Source organism: Phasianus colchicus, chromosome 23 (genome assembly GCF_987193195.1).
Source record: "Phasianus colchicus chromosome 23, bPhaCol1.hap1.1, whole genome shotgun sequence".
NCBI classification, from domain to species: Eukaryota; Metazoa; Chordata; class Aves; order Galliformes; family Phasianidae; genus Phasianus; species Phasianus colchicus.
The window spans coordinates 2052481-2076671 of record NC_143458.1 but is presented as its reverse complement, the minus strand read 5'-3'; the positions used below and the strand labels follow the sequence as shown (position 1 = coordinate 2076671).

The 24191-nt window shown below is 54.7% G+C and overlaps 5 protein-coding genes across 11 annotated transcripts in view; 1 reads left to right on the top strand and 4 right to left on the bottom strand.

Annotated features, from left to right (window-relative positions):
- Positions 1-40: 40 nt before the first annotated feature.
- Positions 41-2065, bottom strand: APOA5 (apolipoprotein A5). The gene is made up of 4 exons (XM_090123476.1): positions 1875-2065; positions 1701-1776; positions 1107-1218; positions 41-993 (listed from the first exon to the last, which is right to left on the bottom strand). Exons 2-4 carry the CDS (start codon positions 1747-1749, stop codon positions 99-101), a joined length of 1056 nt encoding a protein of 351 aa, XP_089979602.1. The 5' UTR covers positions 1750-1776; positions 1875-2065; the 3' UTR covers positions 41-98.
- A 1131-nt stretch (positions 2066-3196) lies between these two features.
- APOA4 (apolipoprotein A4) lies at positions 3197-4750 on the bottom strand. Its single transcript, XM_031599879.2, has 3 exons — positions 4592-4750; positions 4356-4482; positions 3197-4194 (listed from the first exon to the last, which is right to left on the bottom strand). The coding sequence occupies exons 1-3, from the start codon at positions 4638-4640 to the stop codon at positions 3267-3269; spliced, it is 1104 nt and encodes a 367-aa protein (XP_031455739.2). The 5' UTR covers positions 4641-4750; the 3' UTR covers positions 3197-3266.
- Positions 4751-5367: 617 nt separating this feature from the next.
- APOC3 (apolipoprotein C3) lies at positions 5368-6164 on the top strand. The gene is made up of 4 exons (XM_031599880.2): positions 5368-5465; positions 5566-5625; positions 5697-5823; positions 5957-6164. The coding sequence occupies exons 2-4, from the start codon at positions 5568-5570 to the stop codon at positions 6051-6053; spliced, it is 282 nt and encodes a 93-aa protein (XP_031455740.2). The 5' UTR covers positions 5368-5465; positions 5566-5567; the 3' UTR covers positions 6054-6164.
- Positions 6165-6625: 461 nt separating this feature from the next.
- Positions 6626-8229, bottom strand: APOA1 (apolipoprotein A1). The gene is made up of 4 exons (XM_031599640.2): positions 8116-8229; positions 7948-8003; positions 7646-7799; positions 6626-7363 (listed from the first exon to the last, which is right to left on the bottom strand). Exons 2-4 carry the CDS (start codon positions 7988-7990, stop codon positions 6766-6768), a joined length of 795 nt encoding a protein of 264 aa, XP_031455500.1. The 5' UTR covers positions 7991-8003; positions 8116-8229; the 3' UTR covers positions 6626-6765.
- Positions 8230-9582: 1353 nt separating this feature from the next.
- Positions 9583-24191, bottom strand: part of SIK3 (SIK family kinase 3) — a 72344-nt gene continuing 57735 nt past the window's right edge. For 3 of the 7 annotated variants that reach the window (XM_090123472.1, XM_031599885.2, XM_090123474.1), the window contains 11 exons: positions 23538-23681; positions 20864-21014; positions 20084-20209; positions 19700-19785; positions 18890-18999; positions 18030-18387; positions 16563-17449; positions 13099-13262; positions 12279-12411; positions 11661-11828; positions 9590-11301 (listed from right to left, as the gene is read on the bottom strand). In XM_090123472.1, the coding sequence (XP_089979598.1) occupies positions 11671-11828; positions 12279-12411; positions 13099-13262; positions 16563-17449; positions 18030-18387; positions 18890-18999; positions 19700-19785; positions 20084-20209; positions 20864-21014; positions 23538-23681 (2317 nt within the window). In that variant the 3' untranslated portion in view covers positions 9590-11301; positions 11661-11670. Of the gene's footprint in view, positions 11302-11660; positions 11829-12278; positions 12412-13098; positions 13263-16562; positions 17450-18029; positions 18388-18889; positions 19000-19699; positions 19786-20083; positions 20210-20863; positions 21015-23537; positions 23682-24191 lie in introns of all 7 variants that reach the window. The other 4 variants (XM_031599889.2, XM_031599884.2, XM_031599890.2 and 1 more) reach the window with 4 other exon arrangements.

The window sequence follows — 24191 nt, the reverse complement described above, 5'->3', positions numbered from 1 at the left end:
GAAGCGGAGGGGCGGTGATGGCGGCGGAGGAGGCGAGGCCTGGTGGCTCGGAGCCTTTATTGCGCCCGGCCCCGCTCCCTGTTTCCCGCGCCCGGCCGTCAGGGCGCGTCCCCGCCGCGCTCGCTCAGGCTGTGCGACAGATCCCGCCACAGCGCGTCCAGGCTGGCCCGCAGGTCCTCTAGCGGGGCCGGGCTGCCCGCGGCTTCCTCCGGGTAGTGGGGCCGGGAGGACAGCTTCAGCCTCATGTCCTCCGTCTCCTGGTGCACGGCGCGCGTGAAGTCCTGGATCTGGAGATAGGTGTCCCTGCGGAACTCCTCGATGCGTTGCTGCACCTCGCTGGCCATCTCCTCGGCATAGCGCTCCCCAGGGCGGCTGGGGCGAAGGCTGAGCTTGGCCTTCAGCTGCTCCAGGTTGCGCTGGATGTTGCGGTGCAGATCCCGGGCGTTCTGCGTCAGCTTGGCGGACAGCTCACGGATGTGCTGGTTGAGCTGCTCCGGGCTGGCGGGGCTGTGCGGGACCACGTTCCTGTGCAGCTCCTCCACTGAGCGCTGGATCTCGCTCACCAGCCTGTCGGCGTACGGCTGGAAGATGTCCTTCACCTGGTCCGTGTGGAAGGCGATCTTATCGGCGTAGTGAGCCATGAAACGCTGCACTTCATCCACTCCGTCCAGCAGCTGAGCCGTCATGTCGCGGCTGGGAGTCAGGTGGCGCTGCAGCTCCCGTGCACGGAGGGACACCTGGTCCAGCAGCTCCTCAGTGAAGGGCTGCAGCTGAAAGCGGAGGTCTTCCAGGTGCTTGCCGACTCTGTGGTGCACATCGTCCACGTAAGGGGACAGTTTCACTCTCAGACTCTCCAGCTCCTTCCTGATGAGCTTCCGCAGGCTGTCAGAGTCGTGGTACAGCCGTGGCTGGATGCCTCTGTTGAGAGGCGCCAGCTTCTCAAGGAAGTTCCCCACGTTGCTGACCCCATCCTGGAGGCTTTCCTTCAGATTTCTGTACAAGACAGCAGACACAGTTAATAAAGCACCACTGATTTATAGGAAGGGCACAAGCTTTACATCCAGCTCCTCTCAGTGGAGTATGAGCCCCAGGAGCAGGATACTCACATGAACTCCCTGCCCAGCTTGCTGCCCTGTGCTTGCTCTAGGCTGTCCTTGTCACTGGTCAGCTGGCTGAGGTAATCCCAGAAGCCACTCTGTGCCAGCTCAGCTGGTGACACTGCAAGTTGAAGAGCAGTGGTTATTGGAGCAGTCCAGAGAGTTGGGGATATACAGAGCAAAGCTTGGGAAAACAGAGCAGATGGGGTGGTTGAATGTGGGTGTGGAGTGGGGATGCTCTTGGGCATCATCACGTGTTCTACCAGTTCTGTGTTACCTGGGAAGCCACCCCTGAAGTGGCTGAGGAACATGGCTGCTGGGGCTTTGTGCTCCTGCAGGACCCTGTGCCCACAGCAGCCACCGGCTGCCCTGCTGATGACTCACTCTGAGTCACGAGGTGGTGTGAGGATGGGAGCAGGTCAGCACACGGCGGTCATGGCACAGGTTCAAGGGAACTCAGAAACCCATCACGGGGCCAGAGCAGCTGTGCCATGTGAGCGTGGCCACCTCTGCTCTGCGGTGGCTGTTGCCAGAGCTCCCCCATACCCTTTTTCCACCCCATCCCCGTGCCACCAGGCAGCCTGGAGTCACGCAGACACCAACCTGGCAGGGTGGCCAGGAGGGTGAGCAGAAGCGCAGCCTTCAGTGACATGATCTGCTGGGCCAGCAAGCTGCAACACTATAGGATAAAGAGAGAAGGTGAGCATTAATTCATGCCACGGTGCAGGTCTCTGTCCCATGGGCCATCCGTCCCTATGTTTCACTCCCCAATTTTACCTCACTTCTGGGGTCGGGAGTAGTGCTGCTCCTGTGTGGGGCTGCCCAGCGAGGTCAGACACGTTCTGCCAGAGGCCAGGTGTCCCCAGTATGGGGAGCACAGCGAGGCTGCACCTCTGCCCTGCACCTGGCTGCTGTCACCTCTTGCTGCAGCCAGGCACGGGCTCACTTTATATACCCATCTGCGGGCGGCAGAAGAGCTTGGAGATAAGCGCATCCACAGGGGTAGGCTTTTTGGACCTCACTCCATGTAAATACAACGTGGAGGTTCAGCAGCGTGCCTGGGGGATGACGTGAGTGCCCATCACCTGACTGCTGCACGTGCCCTGCACCAGCTGGACTGCAGCCATCCAGCCTGACCTTAACCCCTAGGACTGAGTGAGCCCTCCCCGCTCCCCCAGCATCTCCCAGTAGGCAGATTATTGGTGTGTTGGTGTGTGTTGTTGTCCCAGCGATAATGGGCCCTCACTGTTTGCTCTGTGGGCTTCTCGGGATGGAGCTGACCTTTGCTCCCATCTGACCTTTGTATCACGGAGCAAAATCCTTGTGTGGGGGGTGAGGGGTCTGTTGTGTGGGGAATGGGAAAGCAGAGCAGGGACTGCCCAGGCCAGAGAGCGCTCCTGGGATGTGGGCTGGTTGATTGCAAATTGTGAGCAACTACTTCCCTACAAAATGCCAAAGGCTCCGTGGCTTTGTGTATTTCTTTTACCATTTTTCCTCCAGTGCTCTCGGTGCAGGTCTTGGACCCCCTGCTCTGAGCAGAAGAGTGTCCAGTGCACAGGCTGCTGTGTGCTCCTGCCTGGCTGCTGACTCCGGGCTTTGAAATATTTGCTCTGAAGCAACCCAGCAAACAGGGGCAAGAGTAGACCTGCTGGAACCAGGCACCTCCAGCACTGCTTCCATCCAAATGATGCTGGGGCTGGGGGCCAAAGTCCGGCCTTGTTCCCTGCTCTATGCAAACACCACTGCATGTGGGGTCACCTCTGGGGGTACTCTGCCAATGCGCAGTGCCCCATCGTGTGACACCCATCCTCAGTGGACTCTGGGGCTGGGGGCCGGGGTCCTGCTGGGGACAAGGGGCTGAAGCAGGGCAGTGTAGAGCTGCAGAGTGCCTGAAAGGGTTGGGGTTTTGCTAAGGCCCAGCCTGGGGAGTGGGGTGCTCAGGTTTATGCCTTCACCTCCAGAGCTCCAAGCAAGCCCATGTACCACCCAGACTATGATGTGGTGACATCCCAGGCTTCAGTTCAGGCTCCCTGAGACTCAAATTTGGAGGTCACTTGGAGGCCAGGACGGCTGCAGAAGGACAAACACAGGCCACAGGGTGCATCACAAAGTGCCAGTTTATTTCTGCCACAGCGAGAAGCTGTGAGTGCTCTGAGTGCCGGCGAGGGCTCAGCTCTCTGCCTGCTCTGTGGTGCTGAGGAAGGTGGCCACCTTCTCCCGCACCTCCTTCTCCAAAAGGTCCAGGTGATCCTCCACACCAGCAGTGCCCGAGTCCAGCTTCTGCTTCATCTCCTCCAGCCGTTGCACCAGCTGCTGCCGGAAGGACTCGCTGATGGGTGCTGCTTGCTTCCGGAACGCCTCCACTGCCTGTGCCAGGCGTTCATCTAGCTGCTGTGCCAGCGGGGCCAGCCGCTGCCGCACGGCCTCAGCATCTCCACTCAGCACCTGCTGCAGCTCCTGGGCCAGCGGGCTGAGCTGGGTACGCATCTCCTCCGAGCTGGCAGCCAGGCGGGAGCGCAGCTCCTCTGCCGCCCTCTCCATCTGCATCGTGAGGCTCTCCAGCTGCCGGTTGAGGCCGTCCTGCACCTCCTGGGCGTAAGGGCTGAGCCCCTTGCGCAGCCCCTCCACGCTCTGTGCCACCTGCTCCTTCAGCTCGTCGGCCAGCGGTGTCAGCTGCCCCTTCAGCCCCTCCACGCTGCTGTCGATCTGCTGCTGCAGCCGCTCGGCGTAGGGACCCAGAGAGGCCTGGATGCTGTCGGCGTTGTCCTGCAGCCGCTCCCGCAGCTCGGTGGCAAAGGGCTCCAGCGCCCGCCGCAGCTCCCCAGTGCTGCGGTCCACCTGCGAGCGCAGCTCGTCGGCGTAGGGGCTCAGCTTGGCCTGCAGCTCACGGATGTTGGTGCCGATCTGCTGGTGCACCTCGTCGGCGTAGGGAGCCAGCTTGGCCTGCAGCTCGGCCAGCTCGTGCTGGATCTGCTCCTTCAGCCGCTGTGAGTCCTGCGCCAGCTGTGCCTGCAGCTCCGTGGCAAAGGGCACCAGGCGCCGCTGCAGCTCCTCAGCATAGGAGTTCATGCTCTGCAGGTTGCTCTGCAGCAGGGTGCTGTGGAAGGTGGGCGATCAGTGCTCTGTGTCCAACACCCAGTGCCCAGAGCCCAGCGCCGGGTGCCCTGCATCCAACATTCAGCACCCATCTCCCTGCACTCTGCACCCTGCACCCACCCCCACCCACAGCCCCAGTGCCTCGGTGGTCCCTCCGCTCACTTGAGCTGCTTGGTGATCTCAGCTTGCTGCAGTTGGTCCACGGTCTCCTTGGCATTGCTGCCCAGCTCGGTGAAGTACTTCCAGAGTACAGTGGCCACCTGGTCGGGGCTGACGTCGGCCTGTGTCCCTGCAGGCACACAGGCAAGGGGTCAGAGCTGTCTCCATCCCACCCCGAGGCACAGCCACGTGCTCAGCCCCACCATCCCTCTACAGGACGGGACCCCACGCCGCCTCACCTGCCACAGCCAGGAGCACCAAGAGGAGGGCAGCCTCTTTCAGCGACATCCTGAGTGCTGCCAGCAGGGCTCCTTGTGCTGCTGCGAGTTGTGGGACGTGCTGTGCCGGCAGCACCTGCTGCTATTTATGCATCCGAGCAGCCACGCCGGCTTCCACGCAGGCCTGCACCGCAGCTTGGACTTTAGCAAGGTCGCGACGTGGAAGCGCCTGACGTGTGCGAAGAGCTGAGATCACCGCGGCGCCCGGCGGGGTGCCAGGGATCAGCACTGCCAGGGTGCGTGGGTATGGCCTGCAGGGGGGGGGCACAAGGGGCTGAGACCCTATTGGGGCAGGGAGGGGACAGAATGGGAATGGAGGCAGGAGAGGACGTGCCACGCTGAGGCACAGTGTGTGGCTGCTTGGTGATGGCGAGGTGCAGGGAGCCACGGCCGTGGCCCCATCTCTGGGTGTTTGGGGTTGAGGACACAGCCGGGGCACTGCCACCCATCCCCCTGCTTTTGCAGCCCCCACCCCAAGCAGAGCCATCCCTGCAGCATCCCATGCTTGCAGTGGATGCCACTGGATGTCACCCTTGTGCTGTGTGTGCCCATGCCGGCCCCACGCCTGTCCCCACAGCCACCCTCACCCCACACACGTGTGTGCACACACATGCACAGCCCCCAGCCTTGGCCCCTGGGGATTTCTCAACCCCTGCTGAGGGAGAAGAGGAGCCCATCCAGAGCAAACCTGGCAATGGGGAAAGGGCTCCGAGGCTGGGCCCCCTCCCTGCGGCCGCACCACCACTGACCTTTGCACAAGCGGCCGTTGGAGAGGATATAAAGTCAGAACTTGGGGCAGCCCCCACTGAGCAAAGCCAAAGCACAGCGTGGCCAGGTGAGTGTGGGGCTCCCAGGACCGGGACCGACACCAAGGACCAGGGGATGGAGCCGGGTGCCACACCTGACCCCACACCACTGCTCTGCTCTCTCCCCAGCCATGAAGGTCTCCATCCTGCTCCTGCTCATCTGCACGGCCATCCTGGCGGTGGGAGCACGTAAGGGTGATGGGAAGTGAGGGGACAATGGGGTTTGTGGTGCACCATGCCCACGCTCTTTGTGCTTGCAGGAGCTGATGCTCCCGATAAGACGGACGTGGTGGTGAAGAAGGTGCAGGAGTACGTCAAGCAAGCCACTGAGGCAGTCAAGACGGCCTTCACCACAGTGCATGAGTCAGAGGCAGCTCAGCAAGCCAGGTGCCACCACGTGCCCCACCAGCACCCCGTACCCCACCGATCCCCAGTGTGCCCCTGGTGATGGGGATGGCACGGGGCAGGGGGAGAGGAGCTGAGCATTGCCAGACCCCTCTCTGACGTGGTCCCTTTGCAGGAGGTGGCTGTCAGACAATGCCAACCTGGTGAAGCAGCAGCTGGCACGGCTGAAGGAGCAGCTGGCTGAACTCTGGAAGCTGACGCCAACCGCGTAGCCCGGCTGTGGGCTGGTGGGGGCTGACTGGGTGCGGGTCCTGTCCCCCATCCCACACACAGCACCATTTTCCTTTTGTTGTGGTTCTTGAAATAAAGTGGAGCTGGAGTGAGATGGCTGTGTCACTGCAGTGGGCGGGGGGGGGGGGGAGGAGGAGATGAGAAGTGGGCTGGGGGTGCTGAGTGCAGTGCTGCACCATGGACGTGTGTGTGGAGTGGTGATGAGATGTGTGCCCCCACTGTGAGCCTGGTGTTCAGCTGACACCCAGCTGGCCCCCAGCCTGGCTGGTGTTCTTGAAATGCTCAGCACAGAGCTGGTGGCTCAGGGGGAGCTCCCAGCCCGGCATCACTGTGATCACATCCTGAGCGGAGCTGGGACTGGCAATGAGGGGATCAGTGGTGGCAGCGGGAACAGCTAACCCTAAACCTTAACCCTAACCCTAACTCAACCCTAACCCAGCTCCCCACCCTGCAGCCCCCCAACCCTCACCCTATTGCTCCCTGCCCCAAGGACCCATCCCCACTTCTAGCTCCCCTTCCCCAGCATCCACTGCAAAGACTGAGTGAGCTCCAATAACTTAAGTCACGTTTATTTGACAAAAGAATGGCAAAGCTGAGACGGTCTCCGGGACAGGGGGGAGAGGAGGGTAAGGAGGGGTCCCCGAGGACTCCCGGGGGCCGGCATGGCCTGGGGTCAGTCCCTGGGCCGGCAGCTCAGGCCACGGTCTTCTGGAGTTCATCCAGGAGGCTGATCAAGCGGTTCTTGAGGTTCTCAGCATAGGGGGTGAGGCGCTCCCTGAATTCCTGCACCAGAGGCGTCATCTTCTCACGCAGATTGCTGAGATGCTCCACCACCTTGGCCTGGTACTCGGCAGCCTGGGGGATGCCCTTCTCGCGGATCTCCTCCAGCTTCTGGCTCAGCTTCTGCCTCAGCTCATCGCTGTATGGTGCCAGGTTCTTGCGCAGCTCCTCCACGTGCCCTCGCAGACGATCCCGCGCCTCCTCGGCCACCGGGGTCAGCTTGGCCTGCATCAGCTCCACCTTCTGCTTGGTGAGCTCCTTCAGCTCCTGAGCCACGGGTGCCAGGCGCTGGCGGTACTGCTCCAGGTCCTCCGTCCACTTGGTGGAGAACTGGTCCAGGAAGGGCCGGATCTTCTCCTTCACCTCCTCCAGGTCCTTGGTCAGCTCGGCACGCAGAGCCTCGGTGTCCTTCAGCCACATCTCACGCACCTCCTTGTAGTAGGGAGCCATGTCCTCACGCAGCTTGGCAGCCGCAGCCCCCAGCGTGTCCAGGTTTTCAGCCAGCTTCAGGCTGGGGAGAGCGGCACGGGGTCAGACGTGGGGACATGAGAACATGGGGACATGGGGATATGGAAACATGGAGAGGTGGGGACATGAGGTGACAGGGAAATGGGGACATGTGGACACTGGGACATGGAGACACAGGAACACAGGGACATGGAAACATGGGGACATAGGGATATTGGGATAGTGGGATACAGGGACATGGGGACATGGGGACATGGGGACACGGGGACATGGGGACACGGGGACATGGGGACACGGGGACACCACCACGCATCCCCCCACTTACTCAAGCTGTTTGCCCACAGCAGAGGACTCGAACTGGGCGATGGCATCCTTGCCGCTGGCTTTCACCGTTTCCAGGTAGACGTCCACCATATCCCGAATGCGGTCCAGGGGTGTCTGGGGGTCATCGTGCTGCCAGAAGGAGCGGGCCTGGGTGCCTGCAGGGACAGACGGCGTGATGGGGACGGCAGATGGGAAGATCCCACCCCACCGCCGTGCCCAGGAGCTGCGGGTCAGAGCCCCACCGCCGGGGAGCTGCGGGCTCCACGGGGCTCAGCCCATCCCCACCGCCCCGTTCGGACGTACCCGTCAGGAAGAGCACAGCGAGGGTCACCAGCACGCCTCTCATCTTCGGGCTGAACCTGAGGGCAGAGCGAGAAATTGGGCTCGGGGAAGCCCTGTGTGCGACCGGAGCCCCGAGCCGGCTCAGAGCCCGGTGCCGCGGGAGGTCCCGGCGCACGGCGCGGTCCTTACCGGCGCTGTCCTGCCACCGCTCCGCACAGCTCGTCCCGTGTGAGCCCGCAGCTTCCCCACCGCCGCTATTTATGCAGGAGGGGCAGTTCCCGCAGGAGATAAGCCAGCGCTGCAGCCCAAGAAATCACTCCCCGGCGCGGGCGATGTGGCGCGTAGAGTTCAAGGATCGCGCGCACGGCCCGGGAGAGCGCGCCAAGGAGCGCCGGTTTGGCAGAGCCTCGAGCAAACAGGAGCTCCCCGGGGATGCGGCGTTGGCCAAGGAGATGTTTACGCTGCGGGTGACCCAGATTCCGAGCCTCGTCGAGGCCCCTCGCAGCCCCCGGGGGTTGGCACGGAGCCCGGGCGCCGGGTTTATACCCGCAGGGATTTGGCCGCCCGGACCCCGATACCTCGTTCTCCTCCCGCCGCCGTCGTGGGTCCCCACCGCATCCTTCGCCGGGACGGAGACCATCCCCCAACACCCCCCCCCCCACCCCCCACCGCTGCTCCCACCCCGCCCGCGTCCCGCCGGGCCCCCAGCGCGGAGGGCTGGAGCTGCGCCCCGCGGCTGCTGCGTGCCCACTGCTGTCACAACGGGCACGGGCTCAGCCCCGAACTCACAGCGAGCATCTGCAGCACGGGTCCACATCCCGGCCTCGACCCTACGTGAGCAATGTCTCCCCAGCACCAGGGCTGAGCCTAAAGGAGGCTGAGTGGGGGGCAACAGACATGGGCATGGCAACTAGGTAATGCTGCAGAGCCCACAGGAACAACGGGTGGGCTGGTGAGCGGATGGGTTGGTTAATAGATGCACTGGTTAGTGGATGGGTTGGTTAACAGCACTGGTTAGTGGATTGGAAGGTTAGTGGGTGGGCTGGTTACTGACAGGTCTGGCTAGGAGATGGGCTGGTTAACAGATGCACTGGTTAGTGGATGGGAAGGTTAGTGGACACACTGGTTCATGTCTGGTTTGGTTGGTGGATGGGAAGGCTAGTGGATGCACCAGTTGGTGGATGGCTGGTTAATACTTGGCTGGCTAGTGGATGCACTGGTTAGTGCTGGGTTGGTTAATGCCATGGGGCAGCTGCTCACAGAGCAGCCCTGAGCCCACCTGCTGTGCCCACATCCACACCTTCACCCCTCAGCCCACCTCCAGGAGCAGCTCTGCCCTCCCAGCTCTCCTCCCCTGGCTGCAGCTCCAGGTCTTCTCCATTGGAGCTCGTAGGGAAGCCAGGCTTTGGCAGGGTGCACCCAAGGAGGGGGTCTGATGGCCAGCGCTGCCCTTCCCTATGGGGACAGCACATGTGCTGCACTCCTGGTCGGCCCTGCGGCCCATCCGCCCCCGGCGTTGAGCAACAAGGCAAACAGAGAGCGAGGGAAGATCATCATCATGGTTTTATTTGTCATGATCCCACTGTCCAACTAATTGACTAGTTGCAAGTGACCCACAAAAAAAAAAAAAAAAAAAAAAAAGCAACAAAAAATGGACTGAAGATTGACTGAAACTTCTTTGTTTTTTTTTTCTTTTCTTTTTTTTTTTAGTCCAACATAAATGAGGAAGAAAAAAATACTTCTGACATTTCCAAAAAACAGAAATAATAGCAAAGTATATTAATATACATTCAACATATACTGCGCGTATTGATTACTACAATACAAAGCAATGATTAAAAACAAAACAAAACAAAACAAAAAAAAAAAAAAACAAGTGTGATACTGCGAAATGGCACGGTTATAAGCGAGTCCCTGCTGTGGTGGGTGCTTACTGTAGGGTGGCCAACTCTCCCAGGAATACAGTGTCATGTAAACAAAAGGAAAACAAACCAAAGGTAGAGAGCAAAAGGCTTTCAGTGTCTCCTGGCCCCCCCAGCTCCTGCATGGTGCTGTTTGCCTGCCCAGGAGCTGTGATTGCCAGCTGTGGGCTTTTCCTCCTCTCCAGCTTTCCAGCCTGTGAATCCATTGAGCCTCATTTTCCTGGGGACCAAGGGGTGGGGATGTGTGTGGGGGGGGGAGGCATTGGTAGCGATAGCGAATTAACCTCTGCCATGCTGGTTTCACACTTCCTTCTGTGCAAATTCAGGAGGGCTGGGTTGATTCTTTTATTATTATATATATATATATTTTAAATATTCCAAAAGTGTCATTAAAGAAGAATTTCAGGTGTAGCTTCAACGTCCCAAAGGCAATGATGACACCAAGTGCTCCCCATGGCCTGGAAGCTGGGGTGCTTTGCTTTCTTTCAGCCAAGGAAAGAACAAAAAGAAGAACAAAGAAGAGATCTATGCACGTTTGAACTGTATAAAGGAGAATACCACTTCTGCCACAGGCACGAGAGAGAAAACCAGTCACAATTACAATGTCATTAAAAGAAATAAAATACTTTGAACAAAAGGTGCATGTCACAATTCATATAGAACAGAATCTAGTTAAAAATTTCTCTCAAACAGAAATTCCTTTTGCCTTTTATTAATAACAATAATAATAAAACAACATTTACCAAAAAAAAAAAAAAAAAATCCTAGATGATCAGGAGGAAAAGCTCGGAAAACGAAGGAAAAAATCTGTCTTCCCTACATTAAGCCAGGAGGAAAAAATTGAAAGAAAACAAAAAAAATTGCATGAGGATTAGAAATGAAAAAATTACAAAGGGGCTGGGGGAGGGCAGGGGAAGAAGTGATTCTTTTTGCACGGTGATAAAGTAAGGAACAAAAGCAGACAGAGATGAGACAGCACATTGCAGCAGGGCAGGCGCTCCGCAGGTGGGAGGTGGGGGGACGGGCACTGCACCCTGCTGCCCTGCTCAGGGCTAAGGAGCCAGCAGAGGAGGGCAGGGATGCAATGCAGGCTCCTGCCTGCCCTGCAGGCTCTGTGGGCTCTGCTCCCACTGCCAGCCCCAGCCCTGGATGCTCACAGCCCTCCAAACCAGACTCAGTGCTCGGGCTCCGCTGATGTGTAGGATTGGGGTTCTCCGGTTATTGGGGTTCTCTGGTGATTTCAGTGATAGCTGGAGTTACAGGCAAATATGGCAAAAAAAAAAAAAAAAAAAAAATTAAAGAAACCAAAGGAACAACACACTGGATGAACTGATTATGAGGAAAGGGGCCATGGTATTCCAGTTAGTCAGAAATACTACGGCAATTTGGCGCAATGCTGCTAGATACTGTTGGTTTAAAATGGACCTTTTCATTTCAAAGCTGTACATAAAACCTGCAACAGAGAGAAGAAGCAGAGGTGTGTTAGGGGATACCAGAGAATGGCAATTCTGCTCCCACAGCCCCTCACCGCATTCCCAGTCCAAACCCACAGGGTACACCCCAGAACAGAGCCCCCACCAACAAAATGTGGCTCTGGAAGGACAGCAAAGGCACAAAGGAGGGCCCTGAGCAAACAGAGGGGGGACAGCCAACAGTGAGGAGCTCAGAGCTGACAGTCTCTTCTCCAGCCCTGCACCAATGCTGGGGCAAAGGGATGGGGAAGGAGATGCACAAAGTCACGCAGCTTCAGGGCTGCCATCCAGGAGAGCCCAGATGTGCAGCTGGAGAGAAAAAGAGGACACAGATACTCACTCCCTCCTGCTTACACCCCTGCCTGCTCCATCCCAAAGGGCACCTCTGGGTGCTTGTAGCTCAGTAGGACATCTGTGATACATGTTGATGGGTAACAAGAGGTGTTTAGATGCTGGTTGCCATCACCTAGGTTGGGATGCTCTTGGCCTTCCAAACTTTCCCCACATTCTGTAACATCAAAGAACAACACCAGGGTTTGCATTAGGAGCACTAAAGAGCTGCAGTTTCTGCATGTGGGTCAGGCCAGCAAGAAGCCCAGCTCACCACTGCCACAAGCTCAGGCTCTGGCCAGCAGCAGCACCCAAGCACAGAGCTCTACAGGCTGTCACAGGTTTGGACCCAAAATATGTCAGAGCCAGAGATGGTTGTGGCATCCAAGCCTCAAGTGAAGTGAGAAATCCAAGAGACTCTCTTAAATTCAGCTCATGCAAACTGCACCGAGAGGGCTTTGATCCCACAGGTGACAGCTAACCCTTCCATCCCTGCGGCTCTGCAGAGCTCACTGGCAGCAGAGGTGGCTTTGCAATGCAGGCTGTCAGAACAACGCAGGTTCTTACAGCTCCTGTCCCACACCCCCAGCAGTGCCCACGCCACGCCTGCAGCTGGCCAGCTCCTTACCCTCACTCTCCCTGTCACGCAGCTGCTGGCTGGCCATGAGCGACGACTGGCTGAGGACGGCATCAGACATCCGAGCAGAGCTGAGCGCTTTTCCTGCCATTAAACTCATCCCAGGCAGGTTATCTAACTGCACCTGCGGAGACACCAGGACACAAATCAAAGTGGGACCAGAGCCAGGCACCTTGGCTATCTCTGACTGCTGCCCAGGGAGTTTCTGCCAGCCTTCAGCAAGGGCTTCAGAGTACAAGAGTACACATCAGAGAGCGCAGGTGCAGGCAATGTCACCTCAACATGGAATGGAGGGACAACTCGACTCCCTTCCAGACTTACATGTAACTAATTAGAGAAAAGCCCTCCTCTACAGCAGTAGAAGCTGTAACAAGAAACATGCCACAGTCTGGGTCTGATTGTTCTCAGAGATTCGAAATGCAGAAAGCAGAGCAGCTGCTCTTTGCTCTTGGTGTGGTCAGGTCACTGAGCACTGCAGAGCTGAAAGCTGGGCTCTGTGCATCTGTAAAACTTCTGCAGCCAGAGCCAAGCCTGGGGCAAATGGTTTCATCAGAAATACTCTGGGGGCAAAAGGAAATATGCAGCCAGCTCTGGGACAAATCAGGCAACACATGGGCAAAGGAGAACTTCCACATTGGTCTCTGTGAAAATGTTTTCAGTATTAAGCAACTGGGCATGCTGACTGCTGCGTCCCAACAGCACTTCATCCCTAGAAGCCCTGCAGAGCAGGGTGCTGCCTTTCTTTTGTGTCACTTCCCCCATAACCCACACACATCCAGGAGCTGCTGGGCACAAGACTCTTCCCACTTACGTAGGCATCATCACTGTTCTGGATGGTGTGATGTCTCTGCAGGGTGCGGGGCCGCGGGTGCTCACTGGACGCTGGCCGTGCTGGGTAGCCCAGCCCGTTGTGGTCAGGCACCTGCATGGCTTGGCCAGGGGAGCTCCTGTCCATACAGTTCCCTACGACGGACTCTTGAAATCAAATGAAACAGAAAAGTGTCAGATTAGCACAAGGAACCATGGTAGGTCTTGGCCAACACGTGCCACTGCAGCACACACCAATGTCACTCGCATTGTGCTGCCTGCCAGGTGGGAAGGGAATTGCTGGCTGCTCTGGCTCAAGCACTGCAGCACCAGGGCTCCCTGGGATGGCCCACAAACCTCTCTGCTCCTGTAGCAGCCTCCATCTGCCTCCCCTCCAGCCCTGCACCCTCCCCCAAGCATTGCTCACATTACACAAGAGAAGGAGAAGGGTCTCCTCCACCTCCGACACAGGATGTTCTTAGAAGGGCCCCTTGGCAATTGTATGCAACAGATCTGGCTGGAAGAGCTGCCAGGATAGTACTTGTTATCAGATGACTTCTCCCTGCCCTCCTCCAATCTGGCTGTAGGAGTACAAGAGCATTCTGCCTGGCAAAGTCCATCTGCACTGCAAGCTCTTCTGAGCAAGGGTAAAGGCTACATTCCTATCAAGCAGAACCTATCGTCATTAAGTACATGATGTTTTGAATAAAGTCCTGAGCTATGGAGAAGCCTATTGCTGGCTGTGGTGCACGTAAACAATTCTCTCTCGGTGAGCAATCCTGCAGAGCACAAACATGGGGATGAGGCCACGGGCCCTCAGGAGCTGCCCTGACATGACACGGCCGCAGGTGGATCCCAACAGCAGTTATCAGGTTTGCAGGGAATGGTCAGCAGGAATCAACCCCTGGTTGTGCCAGCAGTGAGACATTCCTGGCTGGGACTGTGCCCTGGGAGCTGGCAAGATGTGTGCTTTCCAGAGACTCGTCCCTAACATTATTAAAACTCAAACAAGTCCTGGTTATACCCTGAGCACCCCACGCTTCTCCCCAGCACGCAGGCAGCACTGCTGGAGCATCCATCCCAGCAGCAAGGCATTGAGCTCGGAGCCCCCAGAGCCCAGCCAGCAGCCGGAGCGCAGCCGGCCTCCTTCCTTTTGCACATCTGTGGGGTTAAACTCAGTTAATGGTCAGCATTCCCGGAAAGCAAGAAGGAAAACATGAGGTAAGGCAGTGCTGGCAGTGCAGGGCCGCCCACGCAGTGCTTGGGGCCTTTCCAACTGTGGGAATGGTCGGGGCAGGAATTGCCAGCAGCGGGGAGCAGCAGCAGTAAGGAGCTCAGAGTGCAGGCTGCTTCCCTTGCCCCTGCCCCACTCCGGCAGTGAGGGACCCTTTCATCCCAGGCAGCCTTTTGTCAGTGCATGTGATGCTGGGACCCGGCTTCCCAGCACTGGGGAAAGGTTTCCCACGGGCAGTGCTCCCGACCCCAGGTTGGAACAAGCCTGCAGCTGAGCCGCTCGAATGTGGTTTAGTCATCCCCTAACCACAGATTTGGTTGAAACTCTCATGATCTGCAGTTACCTTCTGTGGCAGATGCTCAACTGGCTTTTAAAGCAGGGTCAATGCACTCTCTTAGAAGCCATGAATCCTGCTGAGCCCCCGCAAATCTGCGCTCCTCCTTCAAGCAGCATGCATTTCACAAGCTGGGGAGAAGGAGGAGATATCTGCCCTCTCAGCTGTCCCATCCCCACAGAGGGGATGGCTGGAAAACCCCAAGCTGTGTCTGAGAAAGGCAGCCTTGCAGAAAGCCATCTCGAGGTGCCAGTGCTGGGGTGCACACCTCCTGCTGCCATCCCTCAGCACCTGTAACACTTGGGTTGTGCTACAGGCAAGCAAGCAGCACCAGGGCATTCAGGGTGTTTGCAGCAAGGTTTTACAGGATTGAACTGTAGGAAATGTACCTAGGTCTGCTTAGATGTCTGCTCTGTTTGTAAGTGAAGTAACACAGGCCAGATTCCAAGTGGGTTATTAAAGCCAGGAGGAAAGCTCTGAGCAGCTGCATCTCAGAGCACAGTTTACTATACGAGCCCTCCAAACAGCCCCTGTCAGAAGTGCTTACACAATGCAACTTGCAAACATTTACTTGCTTTTTACTCATTTACAAAGTCTTGTTGTCTAAAGTCCTTTTCCCTTGTGTAACTTGTTTTAGCACCATCAGTACTGGGGCAGAACTTTAGCTTCTAACTTCTTTAAATCTTATCACTTTGCACATTTTGGACTAAGATATTATGATGTAAACTCAAGATTTGGTTCAAAACACACTGCCACAGCTTTCAAATCCCACTTAACCTGGGGTTACTCTTCCCTTTTGTGCTGCAAACACCATAGGGATATTAAAGCCTGAGAGAAAACACATCAGTAACACAAAATCAAGGAAGACTTCAGAAAAGCCAGGCCTTGTCCCTGTCCCCTGCTCTGAGGGACACAGCTTGGCATGCCCACACTGCTCTCAGCACCTCTCTGTTCCCAGCCAGTACTTTCCCAACAAACCCACGCTGTGTCCCCAAACAAAACAGTGCCTCCTGTGCCCAGGACACTGCTCCCCTGCAATAGGGTTCCCTGTGCCAAGGGCAAGCTGATGGCTTCAGACCAGTACAGCTCAGTCCTGCAGTGAATACTGATCCACCCAGCTCAGCCTGGAAAGTCTCTCTTCAAAACCCTTTTAGCAAGGGGGTAGGATTGTGTTTTTTCCTACAGAGAAAGCCTGTAATTATAGCTTGGGCAGGAATTTCTCTTACAGCACATCACTGTCAATGCAGCCACCAAGGAGTAAGGGCTCAATTGTTTCCAACTAGCAGGAAAGGGCTTCACATGCTAATGGCAAGCTTCAGCTCCCTGCCTTTAGAATCAACTCCTTCCAGCTAAAGCAGGGCTCCAGCCTCACTGCTGCTTCCCAAAGCGTCTGAGCAGTGTAAAGCAGACTTAGCAGCATCTATCACCATTCTTATTTTGCAAGTTTATGGAAACCTTAGCAATGCCTGGACTCACAGTTCTGCCCCTAAGAGAAGGAATACACCACATTACAGGGCTTCCAGAAAGAAGACCTTTTCTGGGTACTTACTTATACCTGATGGGGGATCACCCCCAACAAGAAGAAACGAGTCAACAGATCCTAGCATCTCTTCAGAGACAGCACTATCATGGTCCTGGCCATTATCTGCCTACAGAAGTAGGTCACATTCCAAAGAGAGGAATCTAGCAGAGTTCTTATTTAACACTGTTTATTAGAGAGACTATGCCTGCAATTCATAGCCACAGAAGCCAGAAAGAATCTAGGTAATTCTGTGCTATGCAAAATATGTCACGAAACCATTGCAGTACTAGGTAGGGATGGTGTTCTCTGGCAGAACACGAGCAGTATGCAGCCAGTATGGAAAAGCATTTCAGCCATGCGAGTGGCCCTGAGCCTTACCTCTGCTGGGCACCTTATTCCTACTGAATCCAGCAGCGGGCTGATGTCTGTATTGATGCGTCCCCAGCTCCTGAACGTGATTAGCAGTTCCTAGCAAAGATTCTGGGTCCCCATGCCCTCCTGCATTTACAAGCAGAGGGGTCTCGTGGCAACCTTTGGTCAATGTATTTGAATTCTTACTGTCTGGAAAGCTGTCCCTGGCGCCCTCGCACGCACAGTCCTCCTCCATGCTCTCCGAGTGGAACAGAGCTGGCTGGTGTACGTATCCATGTGGTGGCACTGATGCAGGTACCTGCTGGATACATTCTTGCGCCCTGATTTTTAAGAGATGCTGGGGGCTGTTCTGTGGATGATAGGTGTCAGCACTCTGATAAGGCAAAGACAACGACTGACGCTCCGACAGGCTCTGTCCCATGCTGGTGCCCATGCTTCCAGCATCCCCTTGACTCATGTGCCTGAACAACTCTTGAAACTCTTGCTGCTGCTGCTGCTGTTGCTGCTGCTGCTGCCGTCGTTTGATGAGCTGTGCAAATTCTGCCTGGGGCAGCCGCATGTCCGTGTGCCCCGTGAGAGAGTGACGGGGAGAAAGAAGTCCCTGGAGGATGTGCGGTACCTGCTGGTGTCGGCTGTAGTCAGGAGGTGTTGGGGACAACAGTGCTTGCTGTAGTGCCGATGCAGTGTAGTGCTGTTGTTGCTGATGTGCATTTTGAGGGAAACTGGGATACTGGTCAAGCTGTGGGACTTTGAGAGCTTGCTGAGCTGGAGGAAACCCAACTCCTCCTGATGGGCTGTAGTTACTGGGGGAAACACGAGGCTGCTCTGGGAACAGGTGGGGGTGTAAGTGCACCTGGTCGTAGTTGGTGGGGGGATTCCTGTACACGTTCAGACTGCAAAGAACAGAAAAGAACAAGTGACTGCACTGTGGCAGCTCCAGCCAATGAGGTGTGCAGGGCTGTCTTTGGTGCTCCCACCTCACATAGGGCTTTATCCACCGTACCCACATGAGAGCAGGGAGGCAACAACTACTCCAAAGGTAGAGTGACCATCATCCTGTGCTCCAGGTCACCCACGAGGGCAGCTGCAGTGCAAGGTGGTGCAGCTAGTAAATGTAAGGGAAGCAGGAACCCTGACTGTACCAAGAAAAAAATATGATCTGGGAAAAGCATCTGTTTCATGTAAAAGCACTCTTCTGTTTAACTTTTCCACTTCCTGACCTGCCCTGGCAGGAGACAGGGACAGCCACTCCTGGCACAAGGTGCTTCCCAAGGCACAAAAACCCACAGCCTTACACACTCTCAGAGCTCCCAGCCTGGGCCAGGAATTGCTGCCAGGAGTCAGTTTCACCCCCAAATCAAGGGGCTGATGAAGAACCCCCAAAACTCCACCTGACAGCCAGAAGTTCCACCTCACACCCAGCCCCATTCCCAGCTCAGGGGGGATGTGGTGCAGCAGTGCCAGTGGCCTCACCTGTGCGACTCGGCGCTGTCGGCACTGAGCTGCTTGGACAGCTGCCTGTGGCCATAGGTGAGGGAGGCCATCAGGTTGGCGCGGTGCTGCATCTGGATCTGGTTGGCACTGGGGTTGATGGACATACCCCGTGTGTGGGAGGACATGCCCTGCCCGGCCACCGAGGCCCCTTGCAGGAGGTTGTTGCTGACCATGTCGCCGGGTTCCTGCACTTGGATGGTGACCTGCTGGGCCTGGGACTGCTGCTGCAGGGCCAGACATGTCAGCCCCATGGTTGGGGGAGGGGAACAGTTACCAGACTGTGGGAAGATCGTGCTGTGGGACGGCATCCCTTGGAACTGGGACTGGGAGGCTGCACCTACGAGGAAGAAAGACTCTCAGCACCCACATCAACCCAGGGCAAGGCTCAGGAGAGAGCAGCACGCACAACCCCAGGTCACACAGCAAGGAGAGCGCTACTCCTGGCAACTCTGACACTGCTTCAGGGTGCAAGGGTCAAGCTAGAGCCTCTTGCATAGAAAGAGAAACAAAGCACAGCTCACAGTGATTTGTATCAACCCAAGAATATCAGCCCTTCCTCCCCACCCCCGGGAGTGATAAGTAAGGATCTCATGACAAGAAACGTATCAACACATTCCAGCTGGCAGATCCTCGCGAGCTCTCGATAACACCAGCCCTTGCTGCCAGATGGAGAATCTTTTACATCATCAGCAAACTGCACGAGGATTTGAGCACAGGGGAGACCAAAGCCCCCAGCTCCCCCACGCACTGTTTTCCTGGAGGCTGGATAGGAGCACACGGCTCTGCTGAGCAGACTGCCCCGAGGAGCACAGATGGCTCAAGCAACTGTCAGCACTTACCGTGGGGCTGCAGCACACTGCTGCTCACAGGAGGTGGGCTGCTGTTTGGTTGTCTGAAGAGGTGGTTATTAGGGTGATTTGGGGGCGGGCTGGATGGCTGAATCCGTAACCTACGCAGGGAAACAAGCACCTTTTCATCACACATGCACCTCATTAAGACACTTTTTTGATTGTGAGAGCTGACGCCAAACACCGTATTTTTATGGTAAGATAAACACCATGAAGCCCATGTTTGGGATCCCAAGCTCTTTGCAGCTTGCCTTCTATTTTGAGAGCTGTGCCTAAAACATGTAGGTAACGAGCATAACCTGGTGGCTAGAACAAAAACCCTGGGATGAGAACATCACAAGCTTTCTTCCTGACTCACTGTGGCCTGCGAGAAAACCTTCCTTCCTTCCTTCCTTCCCAGAATTCAGCCTGCCTCATTTACAAGTCAGGGGTGATTAAAACAAGGACTGTTACCTAACACAAAGTCTGAAAAGATGTGAGAAGTCCAGGAACACCTCTGAGCAGAAATCACAAGAGAAATTGGCTTAATTAAGGTAATGCATTTTCAAGCTGGTCAAAAGGCAAATTGTCTGTCATCTGTTCAAAGCAGATTTGTGCCTTTGAATCGCATTTCTCTAATTCCAGAATTCTTTCAGAGAGGATTCAACAAAAAGCACCATGCATGTTCACCTGTGAACTGGCTCAGCCATTCTTATTTTACACACTTCCAGCCTGGCCCTGGATTCTAAGTGTGTTAGCTCATCCTTGGGTCAGGCAGAGTAAATCCCATCCCCCAGAGCTTTACTAAAGCCATTTCTTTACCTCTGAAGCTGGTGAGTGAGCAGAGCTGGCTGGTTTTCACATTGAGCTTGCAAGGGTGGAGATGGCTGAGGTGGCCGGATACAGTCCTGAACCAGGCATCAGAAAACAAAAAGTGTTTATGATCAATACTGTGTCAAGTAATACATTTAAGACATGGTGATTAGCGAAGGCGACATATCCACATTCTCCAAACACTTAGTCCCTGACTGCAGCTCTCACTAATCACAGCAGCAAACATCACTGTTGAAGTCCTTCAGGCTCACTCCTCATTAAGTAAGCTGAGCAATCTACACCTCCTCAATCCCAGGTGGACCTGTAATTTTATCTGCAGACATTCAGAAAACACAGCAAAGACATCAGAAAGTCTACCTCAGGCTCTAATACCTGGATCTGCTGATGAAGAATCTGATGGTGCTGCTCTTGCTGGTACAGCATGTGTTGCTGCTGTGTCTTCTCCAGTGTCCTCTCGTCCATGTGCCCACCATACATCTTCTGAAGCTGTTCACATTCCTGTAACGAGTCCAACACACCCTAAAAGTGACCGTTTGGTTCACACTTATGGGGCAAAAAGGCACTCTACTATCTGAAAAATCCAGTAAAGAAAGCCTAATCCATTTAATTTGATGGAATTGGGTGTGCAACAATATGACTAGCTCAAACCTTAGATAACAGAGGAGGAACTGTGCACAAGCTCAAGCTGGCAGCATTGCATTCCCTTAAAAAAATGCAAGCACAAAGCTGTAATAATGATAACTTCAAGTTGAAAAGAGCATCTCATATTTCCACTCTATTGCAAGGTGAAAGTCCTGTCCTGATGCCAAATCCAGCTCAAGCCATGACAAGACATGCACTGGTTGCACAGGAGATAGCATGCAATATTACTCCCAGTTCTAGCAGTATCAACTGCCCTTTTCCCAGGTATTCTGGAACAGCACCAAATCTTTGCTGCCCCAGGAAGTGTGGGAGAGCAGCAGACGTGTTTGGCAGTGCTGATGGGACTATAGAGGCCAGCAGAACAGCCCACATGTGGGCACAGCACCTGCATTTTTTCCCTAGGAAGAGAGGAGTGGAAGCCCCGAAAGCTCCCAGATTGCAGTTGAGCAGCACATACATTTAGAGGGCATTCTGCAGGGTTTGCTGCCTTAAGTCCTCCACCCCTCTCACCTGCTGAAGCTGTTTGATGCTACTGTTATTGCCCATCTTCTCCAGGTGGGCTTTGAAAGCCTGGATGCTGGCAGCACCGTCAGAGAAACGCCGAACCGGGGAGAAGCGTTCGGTGGGGAGGTGCAGAGTATTGGAATCCTTGTAAATAGAACTGAACACATGGGGAAGTGGGTTAGTGATGCCAGATAAAAAACAAGCTGCGGTACAGAGACACTTAATTTAAACCAGCCATGCCAAGTTCTACCTGCCCACTCACCCAGAATAAATCATGTTTTAGATCAAGAAATAAAGTGCCATCAATAACATGAAGAGGAAGCAAGATTACTGAGTATCCTCAGTAGCTGGGCAGATAAATGTGATTCAAGGTTGAGCATGATTCAGCCACAAATCAGATCAGAGACGGGCAGCAACTCATCCACCCAAAGGCAACTTTGAAGAGCAGACACAGCTAGAATCAAGGCAACTGTGCCCAAAGAATTACACGCATTTCCATTTGCAGTGAGATTTCTTCTTCACCAGGGGGAGCCAGAATAGGACTTTTTTGGGGAGCTGGATTCTGCCAAAGCTGGGGCTCCCTGTTGTCAGAGTTAAGCACTGAGCTCCTGCCTGCATTTGGATGAAATCTCAGCACCTGTGACATCCTGGCACTAAATTCAACAGTACCCCAGCTACTTTCATGTTGATATGAACCTCAGCTGCATTACTGCAGACTAGTCAAAACCTTAGCTATTGCTCATACTGCTCTTTGTGCTACTGTGCATACTGATTGATAGAAGTCTGTTCTAAGAAGAATGATTTCTCCTGGAGAGGCTCCCCCTTATCAGAACATGACTGTACTGGAATGCTACCAGCACACTGGGGTCAGGTCTTGTCCCTTAGCAGGACATAAATCAGTTTCTATAGATTTCACATGACTTCCTTCCATGGACAGAGCTATGTCACTCCCTTTTGATACCATCCCATCCATTATCCTGATCCATTTGACCTTCTATTGTACCAATGCAAAGTAGAAACTACAGGTAAAAATTACACTGAGGTTCCCAAACACACATAGCCAGGGCAGAACAGTGCTGGCTGCTTTCTGCTTTCTTCAATCTGCTTTCAGATACTAAGTTATCATGACCAAAATGGGTGCTCTATATAAAGAAGATGGCTTAAAATATGTGAAGTGCTAAAATAAAACCCACCAGCTGTTCAACAGCCAAGGTCTAGTTATATGATGACACGAGTGCTAATGGTTTCTGTGCTGTGTGTGTCTCAGACATGACTGTGGGGAGTCTGTTTAGGCCATAGTCAGACAAAGTTTCCATGATTCCTTTGGTAAAATGTGAGGCAGGCTCACAGCCCACTACAACACCAAGGGTGGAATGAACAGAACGAACAAAACAGTCTCAGGACCATGAGGCAGAGGTGATATCAACGTACTGACATGTGATTCTGTGATGTTTTAACAATTTCTTAAAAAAAAATAAGTCAGTTCCTGCAGTGCATGAGTGACGCAGCTTACCTTCACAATTTGAAGCAATCCTTAAAGTAGGACACAGCACGTTCTGGTTGTTTTGCAAGCACTTCTCTTCCTATTAAGGTTTTCTGTGACCCCAGAAATCTCTCCCCCTCCTGCTCTTCCCATCCCCCAAGCACCTCTAAGGGAGTAACTTCAGGTTGTAGAGGTGCTTATCTTGGTTGTCTAGAGTTCCAGCGTGGCACTGACACTGGCTCAGTCTGCTCAGAGTTCACCTGTCTCTGCTGATTACATCAGTGCTCAGCTCAGCAGGTATCTGGCTACAATAAAAAGCACTTTGTCAAGCTCGCCAGCATGAGCTGGCTGAAAGATTTAATGCAAATCTAGCCTGGTAGGCAACTGTTTTCTCAACAGTCGAGACCAACAGGCAGCAAACTCTGTACTTTGCAGCTGGTTTGCACTCTTGGCACTGAGAGGTTCAGAACGCAGGTTTTAAGCTCTCTCTGTGGCATTAGTGTTTACAGTTTGCTTCTGTGCCAAGGACTCTGTGTCAAATTAACGCTTCTCGCAATTAGGAATGACCTACTCAAACATTTCGAGTGTGTTTAGACCATCTGCAGCAGTTCCCTCTTTTCCACTGCAATTTTTCTTCCCACTTAAGCTTCCTTTCCCCATATCTGTCCCCTCAGGGGTTAAAGATGGGAAATAAAATGGCTCTCCAGGAGCTTTGCAAAGAGACTTTGCAGTCAAAACAAACAACTCTGGTGCAGAACAGTGAGGCATAGATAATTTTTGGTGCAGTCTTACCCTTGCATCTGACTCCAAAATGTTCCAGAGAAAATCTACTACCTACTGCTAACTTGACACCTACCAATAAAACAGAGAAAGCTCTCTAAAATGAACAGATTATTCTCAACCCTTCCGTGATGGCAGCCATTCTGGCAAACCATCTCCTGCCACAAAAACAGGACCAGAGGGGACAAGCCAGCTGACTGCTGCCCCAGCACTGCCTGCAGCTGCAGGCACGGAGCCTGCGTCAGTGCAGAACTCCAGCGTGGTCAGACATGTCTGCCCTGGGGATCTGCTCCTGATGCTTTTAACTCCTCCTCACCCCTCCCTGCCAAGCAGGATGTCTTCAGTGCTCCATTCCAGGTGACATCTGAGCAGGTTTCCTGGCGCAAAGCTGCCCGAAGGGCCGGTGTCATTACTCACCGGTGCTGATCGGGTACCAGGTGTGGAGCCCAAGCCCGGGGTCGGAAGGACTGCTGTCCTAGCTGCCTCTGCAAGTCTGGAGGGATTTCAGCTGTAGGGTTGGTCATTGCCAGAGTGTGCCTTTTTGACCTATTTGCCAAGTATCTGCAACAAGCAGGAGCACATTTTATAAGAGATTGATGGGATGATACTCCAAAAACAGGGAGTGTTAGATAATCCAGAGTAGAGGTGAAGGAAGAATGCTGCTGCAGTGCTCAGAACTGACCGGGGGCTGAGTGACGCCCGGGGAGAAGCACAGCATGGACATGCTGCCCATGCCTGTCAGATCAGTAGGTCTTCAGTGCTTAGGGGACAAGGGGACAAGCGTGGTTTCAGCTGCCTGTGTGCTAATGCTGTTCTCAGAAGGAAAGAGAAGCCATTTGCTTTTCCCATCAGGAAGGCCACGTTTTGTCTCCAGGGAAATGCCGGTTTATTCCCTGGGGAACACACGGCAACCTGCTGCTTTCAGCATGGATTCACTCCACTGCAGCAGGTCTGCTTCCCCCTCACGAGGCCCCACTGAGGCACAGAGAGATCTGCCGTACTCATGGAGTCAAAAACAGTCTTAGCAAGGAGGAGAAGGGGCACAGTGCAGAGGCTGCTGAGTTTCCCCCT

What these genes read in the sequence shown, in the direction of transcription:
- APOA1 (XM_031599640.2), bottom strand. Translation starts at nt 7,990, where the DNA reads ATGAGAGGCGTGCTGGTGACCCTCGCTGTGCTCTTCCTGACGG. An exon ending in CGCTGTGCTCTTCCTGACGG is followed by an intron (nt 7,800 to 7,947) that starts GTACGTCCGAAC and finishes CTGTCCCTGCAG; the next exon opens with GCACCCAGGCCCGCTCCTTC. An exon ending in GCTGTGGGCAAACAGCTTGA is followed by an intron (nt 7,364 to 7,645) that starts GTAAGTGGGGGG and finishes CGCTCTCCCCAG; the next exon opens with CCTGAAGCTGGCTGAAAACC.
- APOC3 (XM_031599880.2), top strand. Translation starts at nt 5,568, where the DNA reads ATGAAGGTCTCCATCCTGCTCCTGCTCATCTGCACGGCCATCCTGGCG. An exon ending in CATCCTGGCGGTGGGAGCAC is followed by an intron (nt 5,626 to 5,696) that starts GTAAGGGTGATG and finishes TTGTGCTTGCAG; the next exon opens with GAGCTGATGCTCCCGATAAG. An exon ending in GAGGCAGCTCAGCAAGCCAG is followed by an intron (nt 5,824 to 5,956) that starts GTGCCACCACGT and finishes GTCCCTTTGCAG; the next exon opens with GAGGTGGCTGTCAGACAATG.
- APOA5 (XM_090123476.1), bottom strand. Translation starts at nt 1,749, where the DNA reads ATGTCACTGAAGGCTGCGCTTCTGCTCACCCTCCTGGCCACCCTGCCA. An exon ending in CCTCCTGGCCACCCTGCCAG is followed by an intron (nt 1,219 to 1,700) that starts GTTGGTGTCTGC and finishes TTCAACTTGCAG; the next exon opens with TGTCACCAGCTGAGCTGGCA. An exon ending in AAGCTGGGCAGGGAGTTCAT is followed by an intron (nt 994 to 1,106) that starts GTGAGTATCCTG and finishes TGTCTTGTACAG; the next exon opens with AAATCTGAAGGAAAGCCTCC.
- APOA4 (XM_031599879.2), bottom strand. Translation starts at nt 4,640, where the DNA reads ATGTCGCTGAAAGAGGCTGCCCTCCTCTTGGTGCTCCTGGCTGTGGCA. An exon ending in GGTGCTCCTGGCTGTGGCAG is followed by an intron (nt 4,483 to 4,591) that starts GTGAGGCGGCGT and finishes GTGTGCCTGCAG; the next exon opens with GGACACAGGCCGACGTCAGC. An exon ending in GAGATCACCAAGCAGCTCAA is followed by an intron (nt 4,195 to 4,355) that starts GTGAGCGGAGGG and finishes CACCTTCCACAG; the next exon opens with CACCCTGCTGCAGAGCAACC.